Source organism: Pseudophryne corroboree, chromosome 3 (genome assembly GCF_028390025.1).
Source record: "Pseudophryne corroboree isolate aPseCor3 chromosome 3, aPseCor3.hap2, whole genome shotgun sequence".
NCBI classification, from domain to species: domain Eukaryota; kingdom Metazoa; phylum Chordata; class Amphibia; order Anura; family Myobatrachidae; genus Pseudophryne; species Pseudophryne corroboree.
Genome location: NC_086446.1, coordinates 447,897,624 through 447,920,115, shown reverse-complemented (window position 1 = coordinate 447,920,115; position 22,492 = coordinate 447,897,624). Strand labels below are relative to the sequence as shown.

Below are 22,492 nucleotides of genomic sequence, written 5' to 3'. Positions count from 1 at the left end.
TGCACACCACCTGATCCTAAAGCTTTTATTATTGTGCCCTGTCTCCTGCGGAGCCGCTATATCCCCATGGTCCTGACGGAGTCCCCAGCATCCACTAGGACGTCAGAGAAATACCGGCTAAGGCCAATTTAGAAAGCTAACCCTGATCCTTAACCCACATTTCCTTCAGCCTAAACCTAACCCTCCCCAGGGTGCCTAACCCTGCAGCTTACCTCTCTGGCAGCTCGTGAAAGAATCGTTCGGGATCCCAGCGTCAGTATTTTGACTGCCAGGATACCAACCATATCACTGTACCGTTACATAACTGGCAACCTCTTGGTAGAGTCAGTTCTATTACATTTAAATTGAGCAAAACTTACTATTTAGTCACTGTTGAGATGGTTCAGATTTTAGGTTGTCTTACCTACACCAATTTAATATTTATATTAGAGGTATATTAACAGATTTTTACCCTCTCTAAAATTCTACCACTGTGCCACTATCCCAGGTTGGTTCTGGCTCCAAACGTGGTGTACTGCATGCAATCAGCAGTAGCTAGACAGTTGCAGTCTCAGTCTCCCACTAAAGTCTAAAAGGTAGGAGCTGCCATCACAAAAGTTTAAGACTACAAACCTTGCCAGTAGCTGCATTTGGCAATGAGATAAACATGGGCATTTCAATGTGGCGACATAACAGTCTTGAAAGAATTGTATGATACTAAAGCAACTTTATGGGTAAGGCCACTTATACCTCTTTGATGCCGCACAAAAAACCCCAGTATCTACCCAGCATATTGCCGGGTGGATACAGGTCAGTGTACGATGTGAAAGCGCCATGTCGGATCTCCCGGGGTGCCCGACCCGGTAATTCAAACCGGGTTATAAGCAGTGTTATTCCCGGGTTGAATACCGGGTCAGTGGCTGTAAACGGATTCCCGGGTCGAGCCGATCCGGGAGCCGTTTACAAGATAGGGAGAGGCGGCACAGAGATTAGCTCATCTCCCAGCACCAGCTCCACCTCCGCTGCCGGCTCCACCCCCACAGCAACCAACCCAGCATATTGGCGGGTCTGGAAGCCATCAGAATGATGTAGGAGAGTCTCTCCAATGCCGGATCCCACCCAGGAATGACCCGTTTCCAATTCCCAGGTGGGAACCAGGATTGGAGATGTTAAGGGGTTTTAAAGCATTCCACTATTTCCAATTTCTTCCTAAATCTTGTCACAACACATTCCCCATCTTCCACATGTTTCAGAAAGTTCAGCTGCAGCACAGTTAACACAACAGACCAGACACAAGGAAGTGGGGGTGGATGAAAGCCATCAACTTGTTTTCACCCAGTAGGAATGTTTGATGTTAGCGCCCATTGCTAACCAATTTAGCGTATTGCAATCTTACGTAGCCAATATGCCACAATGTTCTGATGCACACACTATGGAAGAATGCAGTACTACAACATTACAAGTTTTGATGTGCACCTCTATTTTTGTTGTGAGCTCATTAACCTACCAGGATATTTTTGGATTGTGGGAGGAAACCCATTCAAGTACAGGGAGAAAAAAAAATACAAACTCCACACAGGGCCATGGTCAGAACCAAACTCATGACCTCCGTGCTGTGAGGCAGTAATGCTAATCATTACCAGTATTCTAACTATAGATAACTTGCATAGAAATATGGAGACACTGTAAAACATTAAAGTTCTAATTAGCAGATAAATATTTCCTTTTATATACTCGTGGGGGAGGGAATGTTGCGCCCAGAACACTTAGAAGCCGGCAGTACAGACAAGGTAAGGAGCTGAACCAAGGCAGTAGCAGGGCACCCCAGATGGGATGTACTAAAAGGATGATCACAGAAAGGGATGATCGGGATGATTGCCTGTAGTTCCTATTCACACCTCTAGATGTCACTATTTTTTTACCTCAACTGAGAATTTACAAACTACAGCAAACACATAAAGCTTTTAAATGATATATTCATAGTTAAAAAAAAAAAAAAAAGTTACAGCATTTATATTGTTTCTGCATTGGTTTATATCAACAAAGCCATATAATTAAATAAGGAAACCAGCATCCTAATATCAATATTGAGTCCTGGCACCCTCTACCATTTTCATACCTGGGACTGTTTTCTATGCGTTTCCAGTGGGATTATGGCTATATCTTTTTTATTTACGTGGGATGATCACGTTATAAGTGCAGATATACATACCTGGGACTGTTTTCTATGCGTTTCCAGTGGGATGATGGCTATATCATTTTGATTTACGTGGGATGATCACGTTTTTAGCGCAGATATACTTACCTGGGACTGTTTTCTATGCGTTTCCAGTGGGATAATGGCTATATATATTTTATTTACGTGGGATGATCACGTTATAAGTGCAGATATACATACCTGGGACTGTTTTCTATGCGTTTCCAGTGGGATGATGGCTATATCTTTTTGATTTACGTGGGATGATCACGTTTTTAGCGCAGATATACTTACCTGTCACTGTTTCTAATGCGTTTCCAGTAAGATTATGGCTATATCTTTTTTATTTACGTGCGATGATCACGTTTTTAGCGCAGATATACATACCTGGGACTGTTTTCTATGCGTTTCCAGTGGGAAGATGGCTATATCTTTTTGATTTACGTGGGATGATCACGTTTTTAGCGCAGATATACATACCTGGGACTGTTTTCTATGCGTTTCCAGTGGGATAATGGCTATATCGCTTTGATTTACGTGGGATGATCACGTTTTTAGCGCAGATATACATACCTGGGACTGTTTTCTATGCGTTTCCAGTGGGATTATGGCTATATCTTTTTTTATTTACGTGGGATGATCACGTTATAAGTGCAGATATACATACCTGGGACTGTTTTCTATGCGTTTCCAGTGGGATGATGGCTATATCTTTTTGATTTACGTGGGATGATCACGTTTTAAGCGCAGATATACTTACATGGGACTGTTTTCTATGCGTTTCCGGTGGGAAGATGGCTATATCTTTTTTATTTACGTGCGATGATCACGTTTTTACCGCAGATATACTTACCTGGAACAGTTTTCTATGCGTTTCCAGTGGGATTATGGCTATATCTTTTTGATTTACGTGGGATGATCACGTTTTAACTTAAAACGTGATCATCCCACGTAAATAAAATATATATAGCCATTATCCCACTGGAAACGCATAGAAAACAGTCCCAGGTAAGTATATCTGCGCTAAAAACGTGATCATCCACGTAAATAAAAAAAGATCTAGCCATCTTCCCACCGGAAACGCATAGCAAGCAGTCCCAGGTAAGTATATCTGCACTTAAAACGTGATCATCCCATGTAAATAAAAAAAAGATATAGCCATCATTCCACTGGAAACGCATCAAAAACAGTCCCAGGTATGTATATCTGCGCTAAAAACTTGACCATCCCACGTAAATAAAAAAAAGATAGCCATCTTCCCACCGGAAACGCATAGAAAACAGCGACAGGTATGTATATCTGTGCTAAAAACATGATCATCCCACGTAAATCAAAAAGATATAGCCATTATCCCACTGGAAACGCATAGAAAACAGTCCCAGGTATGTATATCTGCACTTATAACGTGATCATCCTACGTAAATAAAAATAAGAATTTACTTACCGATAATTCTATTTCTCGGAGTCCGTAGTGGATGCTGGGGTTCCTGAAAGGACCATGGGGAATAGCGGCTCCGCAGGAGACAGGGCACAAAAAAGTAAAGCTTTACTAGGTCAGGTGGTGTGCACTGGCCCCTCCCCCTATGACCCTCCTCCAGACTCCAGTTAGGTACTGTGCCCGGACGAGCATACACAATAAGGGAGGCATTTTGAATCCCGGGTAAGACTCATACCAGCCACACCAATCACACCGTACAACTTGTGATCTAAACCCAGTTAACAGTATGACAACAGAAAGGGCCTCTTAAAGATGGCTCCTTAACAATAACCCGAATTAGTTAACAATAACTATGTACAAGTATTGCAGATAATCCGCACTTGGGATGGGCGCCCAGCATCCACTACGGACTCCGAGAAATAGAATTATCGGTAAGTAAATTCTTATTTTCTCTATCGTCCTAAGTGGATGCTGGGGTTCCTGAAAGGACCATGGGGATTATACCAAAGCTCCCAAACGGGCGGGAGAGTGCGGATGACTCTGCAGCACCGAATGAGAGAACTCCAGGTCCTCCTTTGCCAGGGTATCAAATTTGTAAAATTTTACAAACGTGTTCTCCCCCGACCACGTAGCTGCTCGGCAGAGTTGTAATGCCGAGACCCCTCGGGCAGCCGCCCAAGATGAGCCCACCTTCCTTGTGGAGTGGGCTTTTACAGTTTTAGGCTGTGGCAGGCCTGCCACAGAATGTGCAAGTTGAATTGTGTTACAAATCCAACGAGCAATCGACTGCTTAGAAGCAGGTGCGCCCAACTTGTTGGGTGCATACAATATAAACAGCGAGTCAGATTTTCTGACTCCAGCCGTCCTTGCAATGTATATTTTTAAGGCTCTGACAACGTCCAACAACTTGGAGTCCTCCAAGTCGCTAGTGGCCGCAGGCACCACAATAGGTTGGTTCAGATGAAAAGCTGATACCACTTTAGGGAGAAAATGCGGACGAGTCCGCAGTTCTGCCCTATCCGAATGGAAGATTAGATAAGGACTTTTATAAGATAAAGCCGCCAATTCAGATACTCTCCTGGCAGAGGCCAGGGCTAGTAACATAGTCACTTTCAATGTGAGATATTTCAAATCCACCTTTTTCAATGGTTCAAACCAATGGGATTTGAGGAAATCTAAAACTACATTTAGATCCCACGGTGCCACCGGAGGCACCACAGGAGGCTGTATATGCAGTACTCCCTTGACAAAAGTCTGGACCTCAGGGACAGAGGCCAATTCTTTTTGGAAGAATATTGACAGGGCCGAAATTTGAACCTTAATGGATCCCAATTTGAGACCCATAGATAATCCTGATTGCAGGAAATGTAGGAAACGACCCAGTTGGAATTCCTCCGTCGGAACCCTCCGATCCTCGCACCACGCTACATATTTTCGCCAAATGCGGTGATAATGTTTCACGGTGACTTCCTTCCGTGCCTTAATCAAGGTAGGAATGACTTCTTCTGGAATGCCTTTCCCTTTTAGGATCTGGCGTTCAACCGCCATGCCGTCAAACGCAGCCGCGGTAAGTCTTGAAAAAGACAGGGACCCTGCTGTAGCAGGTCCCTTCTCAGAGGTAGAGGCCACGGTTCGTCCGTGAGCATCTCTTGAAGTTCCGGATACCAAGTCCTTCTCGGCCAATCCGGAACCACTAGTATTGTTCTTACTCTTCTTTGCCGTATGATCTTCAATACCTTTGGTATGAGTGGCAGAGGAGGAAACACATACACTGACTGGTACACCCAAGGAGTTACCAGTGCGTCCACAGCTATTGCCTGTGGATCTCTTGACCTGGCGCAATATTTGTCCAGTTTCTTGTTGAGGCGAGACGCCATCATGTCTACAATTGGTCTTTCCCAACGGTCTATTAACATGTTGAAGACTTCTGGATGTAGACCCCACTCTCCCGGATGAAGATCGTGTCTGCTGAGGAAGTCTGCTTCCCAGTTGTCCACGCCCGGGATGAACACTGCTGACAGTGCTATCACGTGATTCTCCGCCCAGCGAAGAATCTTGGCAGCTTCTGCCATTGCACTCCTGCTTCTTGTGCCGCCCTGCCTGTTTACATGGGCGACCGCCGTGATGTTGTCCGACTGAATCAACACCGGCTTTCCTTGCAGGAGAAGTTCCGCCTGGCTTAGAGCATTGTAGATTGCTCTTAGTTCCAGAATGTTTATGTGAAGAGACTTTTCCAGACTCGTCCATACTCCCTGGAAGTTTCTTCCTTGTGTGACTGCTCCCCAGCCTCTCAGGCTGGCGTCCGTGGTCACCAGGATCCAATCCTGAATGCCGAATCTGCGGCCTTCTAATAGGTGAGCCTTCTGCAACCACCACAGAAGTGACACCCTTGTCTTTGGTGACAGGGTTATTCGCAGGTGCATCTGCAGATGCGACCCTGACCATTTGTCCAACAGATCCCTTTGGAATATTCTTGCATGGAATCTGCCGAATGGAATTGCTTCGTAAGAAGCCACCATTTTTCCCAGGACTCTTGTGCATTGATGTACTGACACTTTTCCTGGTTTTAGGAGGTTCCTGACCAGATCGGATAACTCCTTGGCTTTTTCCTCTGGAAGGAAAACCTTTTTCTGAACCGTGTCCAGAATCATTCCTAGGAACAGCAGACGAGTTGTCGGGATTAAATGGGATTTTGGAATATTCAGAATCCACCCGTGTTGTCTTAGCACCTCTTGAGATAGTGCTAAAGCTGTCTCCAGCTGTTCTCTGGACCTTGCCCTTATTAGGAGATCGTCCAAGTATGGGATAACTAATACGCCTTTTCTTCGAAGAAGAATCATCATCTCGGCCATTACCTTGGTAAAGACCCGAGGCGCCGTGGACAATCCGAACGGCAGCGTCTGAAACTGATAGTGACAGTTTTGAACAATGAACCTGAGGTACCCCTGGTGTGCGGGGTAAATCGGAACGTGTAGATACGCATCCTTGATGTCCAAGGATACCATAAAGTCCCCTTCTTCCAGGTTCGCTATCACTGCTCTGAGTGACTCCATCTTGAACTTGAACTTTTTTATGTAGAGGTTCAAGGACTTCAGATTTAGAATAGGCCTTACCGAGCCATCCGGCTTCGGTACCACAAATAGAGTGGAATAATACCCCTTTCCTTGTTGTAATAGGGGTACTTTGACTATCACCTGCTGAGCGTACAGCTTGTGAATGGCTTCCAACACCCTCTCCCTTTCGGAAGAGACGGTTGGTAAGGCAGACTTCAGGAAACGATGAGGAGGATCCGTCTCTAATTCCAACCTGTACCCCTGAGATATTATCTGGAGGATCCAGGGGTCTACCTGCGAGTGAGCCCACTGCGCGCTGTAATTTTTGAGACGGCCCCCCACTGTCCCCGAGTCCGCTTGAGAGGCCCCAGCGTCATGCTGAGGTTTTTGCAGGAGCCGGGGAGGGCTTCTGTTCCTGGGAAGGAGCTGCCTGTTGGTGTCTCTTCCCTCTTCCTCTGCCTCGTGGCAGGTACGACAAGCCCTTTGCTCTCTTATTTTTGTAGGAGCGAAAAGGCTGCGGTTGAAAGGTCGGTGCCTTTCTCTGTTGGGGAGTGACTTGAGGTAAAAAAGTGGATTTCCCGGCAGTAGCCGTGGCCACCAAGTCTGATAGACCAACTCCAAATAACTCCTCCCCTTTATACGGCAAAACCTCCATGTGACGTTTTGAATCCGCATCGCCTGTCCACTGTCGTGTCCATAAGGCTCTTCTGGCTGAAATGGACATAGCACTCACCCGAGATGCCAGTGTGCAAATATCCCTCTGTGCATCACGCATATAGATAAATGCATCCTTTATTTGTTCTAACGACAGTAAAGCATTGTCCCTATCTAGGGTATCAATATTTTCAATCAGGGATTCTGACCAAACTACTCCAGCACTGCACATCCAGGCAGTTGCTATAGCTGGTCGTAGTATAACACCTGCATGTGTGTATATATTCTTTTGAATAACTTCCATCTTTCTATCTGATGGATCCTTAAGTGCGGCCGTCTCAGGAGAGGGTAACGCCACTTGTTTGGATAAGCGTGTGAGCGCCTTGTCCACCTTAGGGGGTGTTTCCCAGCGCGCCCTAACCTCTGGCGGGAAAGGGTATAATGCCAATAACTTTTTTGAAATTATCAACTTTTTATCAGGAGCAACCCACGCTTCATCACACACGTCATTTAATTCTTCTGATTCAGGAAAAACTGTTTGTAGTTTTTTCACACCATACATAATACCCTGTTTTACGGTATCTGTAGTATCAGCTAAATGTAACGTCTCCTTCATTGCCAAAATCATATAACGTGTGGCCCTACTGGAAAATACGTTTGAATTTCTACCGTCGTCACTGGAATCAGTGCCCGTGTCTGGGTCTGTGTCGACCGACTGAGGCAAAGGGCGTTTTACAGCCCCTGACGGTGTTTGAGGCGCCTGGACAGGCATTAATTGATTGTCCGGCCGCCTCATGTCCTCAACTGACTGTTTAAGGGAAGATAAACCATCACGTAATTCCACAAATAAAGGCATCCATTCTGGTGTCGACCCCCTGGGGGGTGACATCTGCATATTTGGCAATTGCTCCGCCTCCACACCAATATCGTCCTCATACATGTCGACACCACGTACCGACACACACCGCAAACTCACAGGGAATGCTCTAATGAAGACAGGACCCACTAGCCCTTTTGGGGAGACAGAGGGAGAGTCTGCCAGCACACACCACAAAGCGCTATATATACAAGGGATATCCTTATATTAAGTGCTCCCTTATAGCTGCTTTAATATATATATATATAGCCATTAATGTGCCCCCCCTCTCTGTTTTACCCTGTTTCTGTAGTGCAGTGCAGGGGAGAGACCTGGGAGCCGTTCTGACCAGCGGAGCTGTGACAGAAAATGGCGCCGTGTGCTGAGGAGATAGGCCCCGCCCCTTTTTCGGCGGGTTCTTCTCCCGCTATTTTTCCAGTCAGGCAGGGGTTAAATATCTCCATATAGCCCCTATGGGCTATATGTGAGGTATTTTTAGCCTTGTATAAGGTTTATATTTGCCTCTCAGAGCGCCCCCCCCCAGCGCTCTGCACCCTCAGTGACTGCCCAGTGAAGTGTGCTGAGAGGAAAATGGCGCACAGCTGCAGTGCTGTGCGCTACCTTATGAAGACTGAGGAGTCTTCAGCCGCCGGTTTCCGGACCTCTTCACGCTTCAGCATCTGCAAGGGGGTCGGCGGCGCGGCTCCGGGACCGGACTCCACGGCTGGGCCTGTGTTCGATCCCTCTGGAGCTAATGGTGTCCAGTAGCCAAGCAGCAAATCCACTCTGCATGCAGGTGAGTTTACTACTTTCCCCCTAAGTCCCACGTTGCAGTGATCCTGTTGCCAGCAGGACTCACTGTAAAGAAAAAAAAAAAAAAAACCTAAACTAAACTTTCTCTAAGCAGCTCTTTAGGAGAGCCACCTAGATTGCACCCTTCTCGTTCGGGCACAAAATCTAACTGGAGTCTGGAGGAGGGTCATAGGGGGAGGGGCCAGTGCACACCACCTGACCTAGTAAAGCTTTACTTTTTTGTGCCCTGTCTCCTGCGGAGCCGCTATTCCCCATGGTCCTTTCAGGAACCCCAGCATCCACTTAGGACGATAGAGAAATATATATATATATATATATATATATATATATATATATATATATATATATATATATATATAGCCATTATCCCGCTGGAAACGCATAGAAACAGTCCCAGGTATGTATATCTGTGCTAAAAACGTGATCATCCCACGTAAATCAAAAAGATATAGCCATTATCCCACTGGAAACGCATAGAAAAAAACAGTCCCAGGTATGTATATCTGCGCTAAAAACGTGATCATCCCACGTAAATCAAAAAGATAAAGCCATCATCCCACTGGAAACGCATAGAAAACTGTCCCAGGTATGTATATTTGCGCTAAAAACGTGATCATCCCACGTAAATCAAAAAGATATAGCCATCATCCCACTGGATACGCAAAGAAAGCAGTCCCAGATATACGGAAATGTGATTATAACGCGGTCATCCAATGTAAATTTTAATCGATTTTTAATAAGAATTTACTTACCGATAATTCTATTTCTCATAGTCCGTAGTGGATGCTGGGGACTCCGTAAGGACCATGGGGAATAGCGGCTCCGCAGGAGACTGGGCACAAAAGTAAAAGCTTTAGGACTACCTGGTGTGCACTGGCTCCTCCCCCTATGACCCTCCTCCAAGCCTCAGTTAGGATACTGTGCCCGGACGAGCGTACACAATAAGGAAGGATTTTGAATCCCGGGTAAGACTCATACCAGCCACACCAATCACACCGTACAACTTGTGATTTGAACCCAGTTAACAGCATGATAACAGAGGAGCCTCTGAAAAGATGGCTCAACAATAATAACCCGATTTTTGTAACAATAACTATGTACAAGTATTGCAGACAATCCGCACTTGGGATAGGCGCCCAGCATCCACTACGGACTATGAGAAATAGAATTATCGGTAAGTAAATTCTTATTTTCTCTAACGTCCTAGTGGATGCTGGGGACTCCGAAAGGACCATGGGGATTATACCAAAGCTCCCAAACGGGCGGGAGAGTGCGGATGACTCTGCAGCACCGAATGAGAGAACTCCAGGTCCTCCTCAGCCAGGGTATCAAATTTGTAGAATTTTGCAAACGTATTTGCCCCTGACCAAGTAGCTGCTCGGCAAAGTTGTAAAGCCGAGACCCCTCGGGCAGCCGCCCAAGATGAGCCCACTTTCCGTGTGGAATGGGCTTTTACAGATTTTGGCTGTGGCAGGCCTGCCACAGAATGTGCAAGCTGAATTGTACTACAAATCCAACGAGCAATCGTCTGCTTAGAAGCAGGGGCACCCAGCTTGTTGGGTGCATACAGGATAAACAGCGAGTCAGATTTTCTGACTCCAGCCGTCCTGGAAACATATTTTCAGGGCCCTGACTACGTCCAGCAACTTGGAATCCTCCAAGTCCCTAGTAGCCGCAGGCACCACAATAGGCTGGTTTAAGTGAAATGCTGAAACCACCTTAGGGAGAAATTGAGGACGAGTCCTCAATTCTGCCCTGTCCGTATGAAAAATTTAGGTAAGGGCTTTTATAGGATAAAGCCGCCAATTCTGATACACGCCTGGCTGAAGCCAGGGCTAACAGCATTACCACTTTCCATGTGAGATATTTTAAGTCCACAGTGGTGAGTGGTTCAAACCAATGTGATTTTAGGAATCCCAAAACTACATTGAGATCCCAAGGTGCCACTGGAGGCACAAAAGGAGGCTGTATATGCAGTACCCCCTTGACAAACGTCTGAACTTCAGGAACTGAAGCTAGTTCTTTTTGGAAGAATATTGACAGGGCCGAAATTTGAACCTTAATAGACCCTAATTTGAGGCCCATAGACAGTCCTGTTTGCAGGAAATGCAGGAATCGACCCAGTTGAAATTCCTCTGTAGGGGCCTTCCTGGCCTCACACCACGCAACATATTTACGCCAAATACGGTGATAATGTTGCACAGTTACATCCTTCCTGGCTTTGATCAGGGTAGGGATGACTTCATCTGGAATGCCCTTTTCCTTCAGGATCCGGCGTTCAACCGCCATGCCGTCAAACGCAGCCGCGGTAAGTCTTGGAACAGACATGGTCCCTGCTGGAGCAGGTCCTTTCTTAGAGGTAGAGGCCACGGGTCTTCCGTGAGCATCTCTTGAATTTGCGGGTACCAAGTCCTTCTTGGCCAATCCGGAGCCACGAGTATATAGTCTTTACACCTCTCCTTATGATTCTCAGTACCTTGGGTATGAGAGGCAGAGGAGGGAACACATATACTGACTGGTACACCCACGGTGTTACCAGAGCGTCCACAGCTATTGCCTGAGGGTCCCTTGACCTGGCGCAATATCTGTCCAGTTTTTTGTTGAGGCGGGACGCCATCATGTCCACCTTTGGTTTTTCCCAACGGTTCACAATCATGTGGAAGACTTCTGGGTGAAGTCCCCACTCCCCCGGGTGAAGATCGTGTCTGCTTCCCAGTTGTCCACTCCCGGAATGAACACTGCTGACAGTGCTATCACATGATTTTCCGCCCAGCGAAGAATCCTTGCCACTTCCGTCATTGCCCTCTTGCTTCTTGTGCCGCCCTGTCTGTTTACGTGGGCGACTGCCGTGATGTTGTCCGACTGGATCAACACCGGCTGACCCTGAAGCAGAGGCCTTGCCTGACTTAGGGCATTGTAAATGGCCCTTAGTTCCAGGATATTTATGTGAAGTGACGTTTCCATGCTTGACCACAAGCCCTGGAAATTTTTTCCCTGTGTGACTGCTCCCCAGCCTCTCAGGCTGGCATCCGTGGTCACCAGGACCCAATCCTGAATGCCGAATCTGCGGCCCTCTAGGAGATGAGCACTCTGTAACCACCACAGGAGAGACACCCTTGTCCTTGGAGACAGGGTTATCCGCTGATGCATTTGAAGATGCGATCCGGACCATTTGTCCAGCAGATCCCACTGAAAAGTTCTTGCGTGGAATCTGCCGAATGGAATCGCTTCGTAAGAAGCCACCATCTTTCCCAGGACCCTTGTGCATTGATGCACTGACACTTGGCCTGGTCTTAGGAGGTTTCTGACTAGGTCGGATAACTCCCTGGCTCTCTCCTCCGGGAGAAACACCTTTTTCTGTACTGTGTCCAGAATCATCCCTAGGAACAGCAGACGTGTCGTCGGAATCAGCTGCGATTTTGGAATATTTAGAATCCATCCGTGCTGTCGTAGTACCACTTGAGATAGTGCTACTCCGACCTCTAACTGTTCTCTGGACCTTGCCCTTATCAGGAGATCGTCCAAGTAAGGGATAATTAAGACGCCTTTTCTTCGAAGAATCATCATTTCGGCCATTACCTTGGTAAAGACCCGGGGTGCCATGGACAATTCAAACGGCAGCAGCTGAAACTGATAATGACAGTTCTGTACCACAAACCTGAGGTACCCTTGGTGAGAAGGGCAAATTGGGACATGGAGGTAAGCATCCTTGATGTCCAGAGACACCATATAGTCCCCTTCTTCCAGGTTCGCTATCACTGCTCTGAGTGACTCCATCTTGAACTTGAACCTTTTTATGTAAGTGTTCAAGGATTTCAGATTTAAAATGGGTCTCACCGAGCCGTCCGGCTTCGGTACCACAAACAGCGTGGAATAATACCCCTTTCCCTGTTGTAGGAGGGGTACCTTGATTATCACCTGCTGGGAATACAGCTTGTGAATGGCTTCCAATACCGCCTCCCTGTCGGGGGGAGACGTTGGTAAAGCAGACTTCAGGAACCGGCGAGGGGGAGACGTCTCGAATTCCAATTTGTACCCCTGAGATACTACCTGCAGGATCCAGGGGTCCACTTGCGAGTGAGCCCACTGCGCGCTGAAATTCTTGAGACGGGCCCCCACCGTGCCTGAGTCCGCTTGTAAGGCCCCAGCGTCATGCTGAGGACTTGGCAGAAGCGGGGGAGGGCTTCTGTTCGTGGGAAGAGGCTGTCTGCTGCAGTCTTTTTCCCCTTCCTCTGCCCCGGGGCAGATATGAGTGGCCTTTTGCCCGCTTGCCCTTATGGGGACGAAAGGACTGAGCCTGAAAAGACGGTATCTTTTTCTGCTGAGAGGTGACCTGGGGTAAAAAGGTGGATTTCCCAGCCGTTGCCACCAGGTCCGATAGACTGACCCCAAATAACTCCTCCCCTTTATACGGCAATACTTCCATATGCCGTTTGGAATCCGCATCACCTGACCACTGTCGCGTCCATAACCCTCTTCTGGCAGAAATGGACATCGCACTTACTCTTGATGCCAGAGTGCAAATATCCCTCTGTGCATCTCGCATATATAGAAATGCATCCTTTAAATGCTCTATAGTCAATAATATATTTTCCCTGTCCAGGGTATCAATATTTTCAGTCAGGGAATCCGACCAAGCCACCCCAGCACTGCACATCCAGGCTGAGGCGATTGCTGGTCGCAGTAGAATACCAGTATGTGTGTATATACTTTTTAGGATATTTTCCAGCTTCCTATCAGCTGGTTCCTTGAGGGCGGCCGTATCAGGAGACGGTAACGCCACTTGTTTTGATAAGCGTGTGAGCGCCTTATCTACCCTAGGGGGTGTTTCCCAACGTGCCCTAACCTCTGGCGGGAAAGGGTATAATGCCAATAATTTTTTAGAAATTAGCAGTTTTTTTATCGGGGGAAACCCACGCTTCATCACACACCTCATTTAATTCATCCGATTCAGGAAAAACTACGGGTAGTTTTTTCACACCCCACATAATACCCTTTTTTGTGGTACTTGTAGTATCAGAAATGTTCAAAACCTCCTTCATTGCCGTGATCATGTAACGTGTGGCCCTACTGGAAAATACGTTTGTTTCCTCACCGTCGACACTGGAGTCAGTGTCAGTGTCTGTATCTGTATCGACCTGAGGTAACGGGCGTTTTAGAGCCCCTGACGGTGTTTGAGACGCCTGTACAGGTATTAACTGATTTGCTGGCTGTCTCATGTCGTCAACAGTCTTTTGTAAAGTGCTGACACTATCACGTAATTCTTTCCATAAGACCATCCAGTCAGGTGTCGACTCCCTAGGGGGTGACATCTCTAACACAGGCAATTGCTCCGTCTCCACACCATTTTCCTCCTCATACATGTTGACACAACGTACCGACACACAGCACACACACAGGGAATGCTCTGACAGAGGACAGGACCCCACTAGCCCTTTGGGGAGACAGAGGGAGAGTTTGCCAGCACACACCAGAGCGCGCTATATATATATATAAAATATATAATATATAATATATATATATATATATATATATATATGGATAACCTTATATAAGTGTTTTTCCCTGATATAGCTGCTGTATATATTTATCTGCCAAATTAGTGCCCCCCCTCTCTTGTTTTACCCTGTTTCTGTAGTTCAGGACTGCAGGGGAGAGTCAGGGAGCCTTCCTCCAACGGAGCTGTGAGGAAAAAATGGCGCCAGTGTGCTGAGGAGATAGGCTGCCGAGAAGGGGGCGGAGCCTTTCTCCCGCTTTTTTATGGAAAAATTGGCAGGGGTTAAATGCATCCATATAGCCCAGGAGCTATATGTGATGTATTTTTTGCCAAAAAAGGTGTTTTTATTGCGTCTCAGGGCGCCCCCCCCCAGCGCCCTGCACCCTCAGTGACCGGAGTGTGAAGTGTGCTGAGAGCAATGGCGCACAGCTGCGGTGCTGTGCGCTACCTTATTGAAGACAGGACGTCTTCTGCCGCCGATTTTCCGGACCTCTTCAGTCTTCTGGCTCTGTAAGGGGGCCGGCGGCGCGGCTCTGGGACCCATCCATGGCTGGGCCTGTGATCGTCCCTCTGGAGCTAATGTCCAGTAGCCTAAGAAGCCCAATCCACTCTGCATGCAGGTGAGTTCGCTTCTTCTCCCCTTAGTCCCTCGGTGCAGTGAGCCTGTTGCCAGCAGGTCTCACTGAAAATAAAAAACCTACTTTAAACTTTTACTCTAAGCAGCTTAGGAGAGCCCTTTAGTATGCACCCTTCTCGTTCGGGCACAAAAATCTAACTGAGGCTTGGAGGAGGGTCATAGGGGGAGGAGCCAGTGCACACCAGGTAGTCCTAAAGCTTTTACTTGTGCCCAGTCTCCTGCGGAGCCGCTATTCCCCATGGTCCTTTCGGAGTCCCCAGCATCCACTAGGACGTTAGAGAAATACAGTTTATAAAACAGAAAATAAGATTTTACTTACCGATAAATCTATTTCTCATAGTCCGTAGTGGATGCTGGGGACTCCGTCAGGACCATGGGGAATAGCGGCTCCGCAGGAGACAGGGCACAAAAGCAAGCTTTTAGGATCACATGGTGTGTACTGGCTCCTCCCCCTATGACCCTCCTCCAAGCCTCAGTTAGGTACTGTGCCCGGACGAGCGTACACAATAAGGAAGGATCTTGAATCCCGGGTAAGACTCATACCAGCCACACCGTACAACTTGTGATTTGAACCCAGTTAACAGTATGATAACAATGAAGTAGCCTCTAAAAAAGATGGCTCACAAAAATAATAACCCGATTTTTTTGTAACAATAACTATGTACAAGTAATGCAGACAATCCGCACTTGGGATGGGCGCCCAGCATCCACTACGGACTATGAGAAATAGATTTATCGGTAAGTAAAATCTTATTTTCTCTAACGTCCTAGTGGATGCTGGGGACTCCGTCAGGACCATGGGGATTATACCAAAGCTCCCAAACGGGCGGGAGAGTGCGGATGACTCTGCAGCACCGAATGAGAGAACTCCAGGTCCTCCTCAGCCAGGGTATCAAATTTGTAGAATTTAGCAAACGTGTTTGCCCCTGACCAAGTAGCTGCTCGGCAAAGTTGTAAAGCCGAGACCCCTCGGGCAGCCGCCCAAGATGAGCCCACCTTCCTTGTTGAATGGGCATTTACAGATTTTGGCTGTGGCAGGCATGCCACAGAATGTGCAAGCTGAATTGTACTACAAATCCAACGAGCAATAGTCTGCTTAGAAGCAGGAGCACCCAGCTTTTTGGGTGCCTACAATATAAACAGCAAGTCAGACTTTCTGACTCCAGCCATCCTGGAATTATATATATATTTTCAGGGCCCTGACAACGTCTAGCAACTTGGAGTCCTCCAAGTCCCTAGTAGCCGCAGGCACCACAATAGGTTGTTTCAGGTGAAACGCTGACACCACCTTAGGAAGAAACTGGGGACGAGTCCGCAGTTCTGCCCTGTCCGAATGGAAAATCAAATATGGGCTTTTGTAAGACAAAGCCGCCAATTTTTACAATCGCCTGGCCGAGGCCAGGGCCAACAGCATGGTCACTTTCCATGTGAGATATTTCAAATCCACAGATTTGAGTGGTTCAAACCAATATGATTTGAGGAATCCCAACACTACGTTGAGATCCCACGGTGCCACTGGAGGCACACAAGGGCTGTATATGCAATACTCCCTTGACAAACGTCTGGACTTCAGGAACTGAAGCCAATTCTTTCTGGAAGAAAATCTATAGGGCCGAAACTTGAACCTTAATGGACCCCAATTTGAGGTTCATAGACACTCCTGTTTGCAGGAAGTGCAGAAATCGACCTAGTTGAAATTTTTTTGTGGGGCCTTCCTGGCCTCACCCACGCAACATATTTTTACCACATGTGGTGATAACGTTGTGCGGTCACCTCCTTCCTGGCTTTGACCAGGGTAGGTATGACCTCTTTCGGAATGCCTTTTCCCTTAGGATCCGGCGTTCAAACCGCCATGCCGTCAAACGCAGTCGCGGTAAGTCTTGGAACAGACAAGGTCCCTGCTGGAGCAGGTCCTTTCTTAAAGGCTGATGCCACGGTTCCTCTTGGAACAGACATGGTACTTGCTGAAAGCAAATCCCTTCTTAGCTCCCGAGGCCATTAGTCCTCTGTGAGCATCTCTTGAAGTTCCGGTTACCAAGTCCCTCTTGGCCAATCCGGAGCCACGAGTATAGTTCTTACTCCTCTATGTCTTATAATTCTCAATACCTTGGTTATGAGAAGCAGAGGAGGGAACACATACACCGACTGTTACACCCACGGTGTTACCAGGACGTCCACAGCTATCGCCTGAAGGTCTCGTGACCTGGCGCAATACCTGTCCCATTTTTTGTTCGGGCGGGACGCCATCATGTCCACCTTTGGTCTTTCCCAACGGTTCACAATCATGCGGAAAACTTCCCGATGAAGTTCCCACTCTCCCGGGTGGAGGTCGTGCCTGCTGAGGAAGTCTGCTTCCCAGTCGTCCACTCCCGGAATGAACACTGCTGACAGTGCTATCACATGATTTTCCGCCTAGCGAAAAATCCTTGCAGTTTTGCCACTGCCCTCCTGCTTCTCGTGCCGCCCTTTCTGTTTACGTGGGCGACTGCCGTGATGTTATCCCACTGGATCAATACCGGCTGACCTTGAAGCAGAGGTCTTGCTAAGCTTAGAGCATTATAAATTTGCTCTTAGCTCCAGTATATTTATGTGGAGAGAATTCTCCAGACTTGATCACACTCCTTGTGTGACTGCTCCCCAGCCTCTCAGGCTGGCCTCCGTGGTCACGAGCATCCAATCCTGAATGCCGAATCTGCGGCCCTCTAGAAGATGAGCACTCTGTAATCACCACAGGAGAGACACCCTTGTCCTTGGATATAGGGTTATCCGCTGATGCATCTGAAGATGCGATCCGGACCATTTGTCCAGCAGATCCCACTGAAGAGTTCTTGCGTGAAATCTGCCGAATGGAAGTGCTTCGTAATAAGCCACCATTTTTACCAGGACTCTTGTGCAATGATGCACTGACACTTTTGCTGGTTTTAGGAGGATCCCGATTAGCTCGGATAACTCCCTGGCTTTCTCCTCTGGGAGAAACACCTTTTCCTGGACTGTGTCCAGAATCATCCCTAGGACCAGCAGACGTGTCGTCGGAACAACTGCGGTTTTGGAATATTTAGAATCCACCCGTGCTGTCGTAGAACTACTTGAGATAGTGCTACTCCGACCTCCAACTGTTCTCTGGACCTTGTTCTTATCAGGAGGTCGTCCATTTTCTTTGAAGACGAATCCTCCTTTCGGTCATTACCTTGGTAAGGACCCGGGGTGCCTTGGACAATCCAACGGCATCGTCTTGAAACTGATAGTGACAGTTCTGTACCACGAACCTGAGGTACCCTTGGTGAGAAAAAGCAAATTTTGGGACATGGAGGTAAGCATCCCTGATGTCCCGGGACACCATATAGTCCCTTTGTTCTTTGCTATCACTGCTCTGAGTGACTCCATCTGGATTTGAACCCTTGTAAGTGTTCAAATTTTTCAGATTTAGAATAGGTCTCACCTAGCCTTCAGTACCACCATATAGTGTGGAGTAATACCCCTTTCCTTGTTGTCGGAGGGGTAATTTTATTATCACCTGCTGGGAATACAGCTTGTGAATTGTTTTCAATACTGCCTCCCTGTCGGAGGGAGACATTGGTACAGCAGACTACAGGAACCTGCGAGGGGGGAAACCTCTCGACATTCCAATCTGTACCCCTTGGATACTACTTGTAGGATCCAGGGGTCCTGTACGGTCCCAGCGTCATGCTGAGAACTTGGTAGAAGCGGTGGAGGGCTTCTGTTCCTGGGAATGGGCTGCCTGCTGCAGTCTTCTTCCCTTTCCTCTATCCCTGGGCAGATATGACTCTTATAGGGACGAAAGGACTGAGGCTGAAAAGACGGTGTCTTTTTCTGCAGAGATGTGACTTAGGGTAAAAAACGGTGGATTTTCCAGCAGTTGCCCTGGCCACCAGGTCCCATGGACCGACCCCAAATAACTCCTCCCCTTTATACGGCAATACATCTTTGTGCCGTTTGGAATCTGCATCACCTGACCACTGTCGTGTCCATAAACATCTTCTTGCAGATATGGACATCGCATTTACTCTTGATGCCAGAGTGCAAATATCCCTCTGCGCATCTCGCATATATAGAAATGCATCCTTTAAATGCTCTATAGTCAATAAAATACTGTCCCTGTCAAAGGTATCAATATTTTTAGTCAGGGAATCCGACCAAGCCACCTCAGCTCTGCACATCCAGGCTGAGGCGATCGCTGGTCGCAGTATAACACCAGCATGTGTGTGTATACTTTTTAGGATATTTTTCAGCCTCCTATCAGCTGGCTCCTTAAGTACGGCCCTATCCGTAGATGGTACCGCTACTTGTTCTGATAAGCGTGTGAGCGCCTTATTCACCCTGAGGGGTGTTTCCCACCGCGCCTTAACTTCTGGCGGGAAAGGGTATACCGCCAATAATTTTCTATCGGGGGAAACCCACGCATCATCACACACTTCATTTAATTTATCTGTTTCAGGAAAAACTACAGGTAGTTTTTTCACCTCACACATAATACCCTTTTTTGTGGTACTTGGTGTATCAGAAATATGTAACACCTCCTTCATTGCCCTTAACGTGTGGCCCTAAAAGAAAATACGTTTGTTTCTTCACCGTCGACACTGAAATCAGTGTCCGTGTCTGGGTCTGTGTCGACCGACTGAGGTAAATGGGCATTTTACAGCCCCTGACAGTGTTTGAGACGCCTGGACAGATACTAATTTGTTCGCCGGCCCTCTCATGTCGTCAACCGGCTTGCAGCGTGTTGACATTGTCACGTAATTTCCATAAATAAGCCATCCATTCCGGTGTCGACTCCCTAGAGAGTGACATCACCATTACAGGCAATTTGCTCCGCCTCCTCACCAATATTTTCCTCATACATGTCGACACACACGTACCGACATACAGCACACACATAGGGAATGCTCTGATAGAGGACAGGACCCACTAGCCCTTTGGGGAGACAGAGGGAGAGTTTGCCAGCACACACCAAAACGCTATAATTATCCAGGGACAACCTTTATATAAGTGTTCCTCCCTTATAGCATTTTAATATATATACATATCGCCAAATCAGTGCCCCCCCTCTCTGTTTTAACCCTGTTTCTGTAGTGCAGTGCAGGGGAGAGCATGGGAGCCTTCCCACCAGCCTTTCTGTGAGGGAAAATGGCGCTGTGTGCTGAGGAGAATAGGCCCCGCCCCCTTTTCGGCGGGCTTCTTCTCCGGAGTTTTAGATATCTGGCAGGGGTTAAATACATCCATATAGCCTCAAGGGCTATATGTGATGTATTTTTCACCATACAGGTATTATACATTGCTGCCCAGGGCGCCCCCTCCAGCGCCCTGCACCCTCCGTGACCGCTGTGTGAAGTGTGCTGACAACAATGGCGCACAGCTGCAGTGCTGTGCGCTACCTGATGAAGACTGAGAGTCTTCTGCCGCCTGGTTCCGGACCTCTTCATCTTCAGCGTCTGCAAGGGGGGTCGGCGGCGCGGCTCCGGGACGAACCCCAGGGCGAGCCCTGTGTTCCGACTCCCTCTGGAGCTATGTCCAGTAGCCTAAGAATCCAATCCATCCTGCACGCAGGTGAGTTGAAAATCTCTCCCCTAAGTCCCTCGATGCAGTGAGCCTGTTGCCAGCAGGACTCACTGAAAATAAAGAACCTAAAAACTTTTTCTAAGTAACTCTTTAAGAGAGCCACCTAGATTGCACCCTTCTCGGCCGGGCACAAAAACCTAACTGAGGCTTGGAGGAGGGTCATAGGGGGAGGAGCCAGTACACACCATGTGATCCTAAAAGCTTGCTTTTGTGCCCTGTCTCCTGCGGAGCCGCTATTCCCCATGGTCCTGACGGAGTCCCCAGCATCCACTAGGACGTTAGAGAAATTAGGTGTACTTTAACACCTTATGCAATGGTATGTGTACATATATTATACTATATAATAAATGTGGGATAATGTACTTTTTACTGCAAATTATAAATATATTATAAGTCACTTTTTGGGCCTGACTTAGATAAAATTTGATGTTATATGATGTTTTTTTTGTTTGTTAATCTTTAAATTAAGTAAAAAATTCTGACATCTAGTGTCTTGGAGGTGAACTGCATGTAATCATCCCGATCATCCCTTTCAGTGATCATCCTTTTAGTACATCCCACCCCAAATGCATATGGGCTCCCTACCTCGGATCCTCCATTCACGACTTATTCAACCTGGACACACAGCAATACGCCCGCTGCACACTGGGGCCGGCCACCGTGCATACTGGCAGCACGAGCTGCTACACCGGCTGCGGAGCCGCGCGAGAACAGCCGCTCCCCAGGTACACACATACAATGGGCGATTCATGTTACCACTCACGCACACCAATCGCCGATAAATATAGCCTGCCCGGTGCCTGCCTGCACCTGCTGTATTACATCCCCGATTACTTACCATGGCTGCAGAGAGGATGCCGCAGATTCACGACGGATTCAGGGAATAAAAAATTGCGCCAAGGAGCTTAGCTCCAGCAGCGCTCTTATACCGGAAGCTGTGCCAGGACCGGATGAGGCGCGCGGGAGATACGTTCCACGGTGGGTCAAACAGCGGCACTTCCGGAAGAGCGCCCTCTGCCTGCTGGATGTCCACAGGACGGCGTAACTGGCTCTATTAATTATACTATAGGTGTATTTTTTATTAAACACCTGCTTCATTCCTATGTGTTAATACTCTGCTTTCTCTGCGTATTTTAAAGTTTATCACACTGTGCAGTGGCTTTGGTTGGAAGGTACTGTTAGGATAATAATGAAACTTTTTAAATGGAGGGGGGAAATAATGTTGGGCTTAATCCTTACATTTGAAACTGACACATACGTCCCAGCACATACTGCACTTATACTTGGCATGCAGTTGGGTGCACATTCTCCTTTGCTGCAATTTGAAATAACAGTCATTATTGGAGGGTGAGAACGGCTAGGGACAAAAAAAGTACTTAAACCATTTCAATTAAAAAAACGAAAAAAAACAAAACAATCCCACATGCAGTACATTCAACTTCAGTATTTAATTATTATTTTCCCTTTCTTAAGCCTTATATTGTACAACCTTATATTGCTTAATGGTAATAATAACTATGTTAATCTTAAAATATAGAGTAAGGTGAATACATTATTACAGGGCCGGCTCCAGGCCTACTAGCACCCTGAGCGAGAAAATTTAAAAGTGCCCCCCCCCCTCCCCCATGCGCGCGCCGAAGGCGCGCGCTCCTGAAAAAGTGGGTGTGGCCTCCTGAAAAAGTGGGCGTGGTCTCGCCCCCCAGCAGTGCCAGCTACACATGACATGCCCTCCGGCAGTGCCAGCTACACGTGACATGACTCCCAGCAGTGCCAGCTACACATGATAGTGTT

At 47.4% G+C, this 22,492-nt stretch overlaps 1 protein-coding gene across 3 annotated transcripts in view; it reads right to left on the bottom strand.

Moving 5' to 3' along the window:
- SNRPB (small nuclear ribonucleoprotein polypeptides B and B1) overlaps positions 1 to 21,664 on the bottom strand; it is a 184,803-nt gene extending 163,139 nt beyond the window's left edge. For 2 of the 3 annotated variants that reach the window (XM_063960520.1, XM_063960519.1), the window contains exon 1: positions 21,540 to 21,664. In XM_063960520.1, the coding sequence (XP_063816590.1) occupies positions 21,540 to 21,542 (3 nt within the window). In that variant the 5' untranslated portion in view covers positions 21,543 to 21,664. The remainder of the gene's footprint in view (positions 1 to 21,539) is intronic. The other variant, XM_063960521.1, reaches the window with a different exon arrangement.
- Between the last annotated feature and the right edge of the window lie 828 nt (positions 21,665 to 22,492).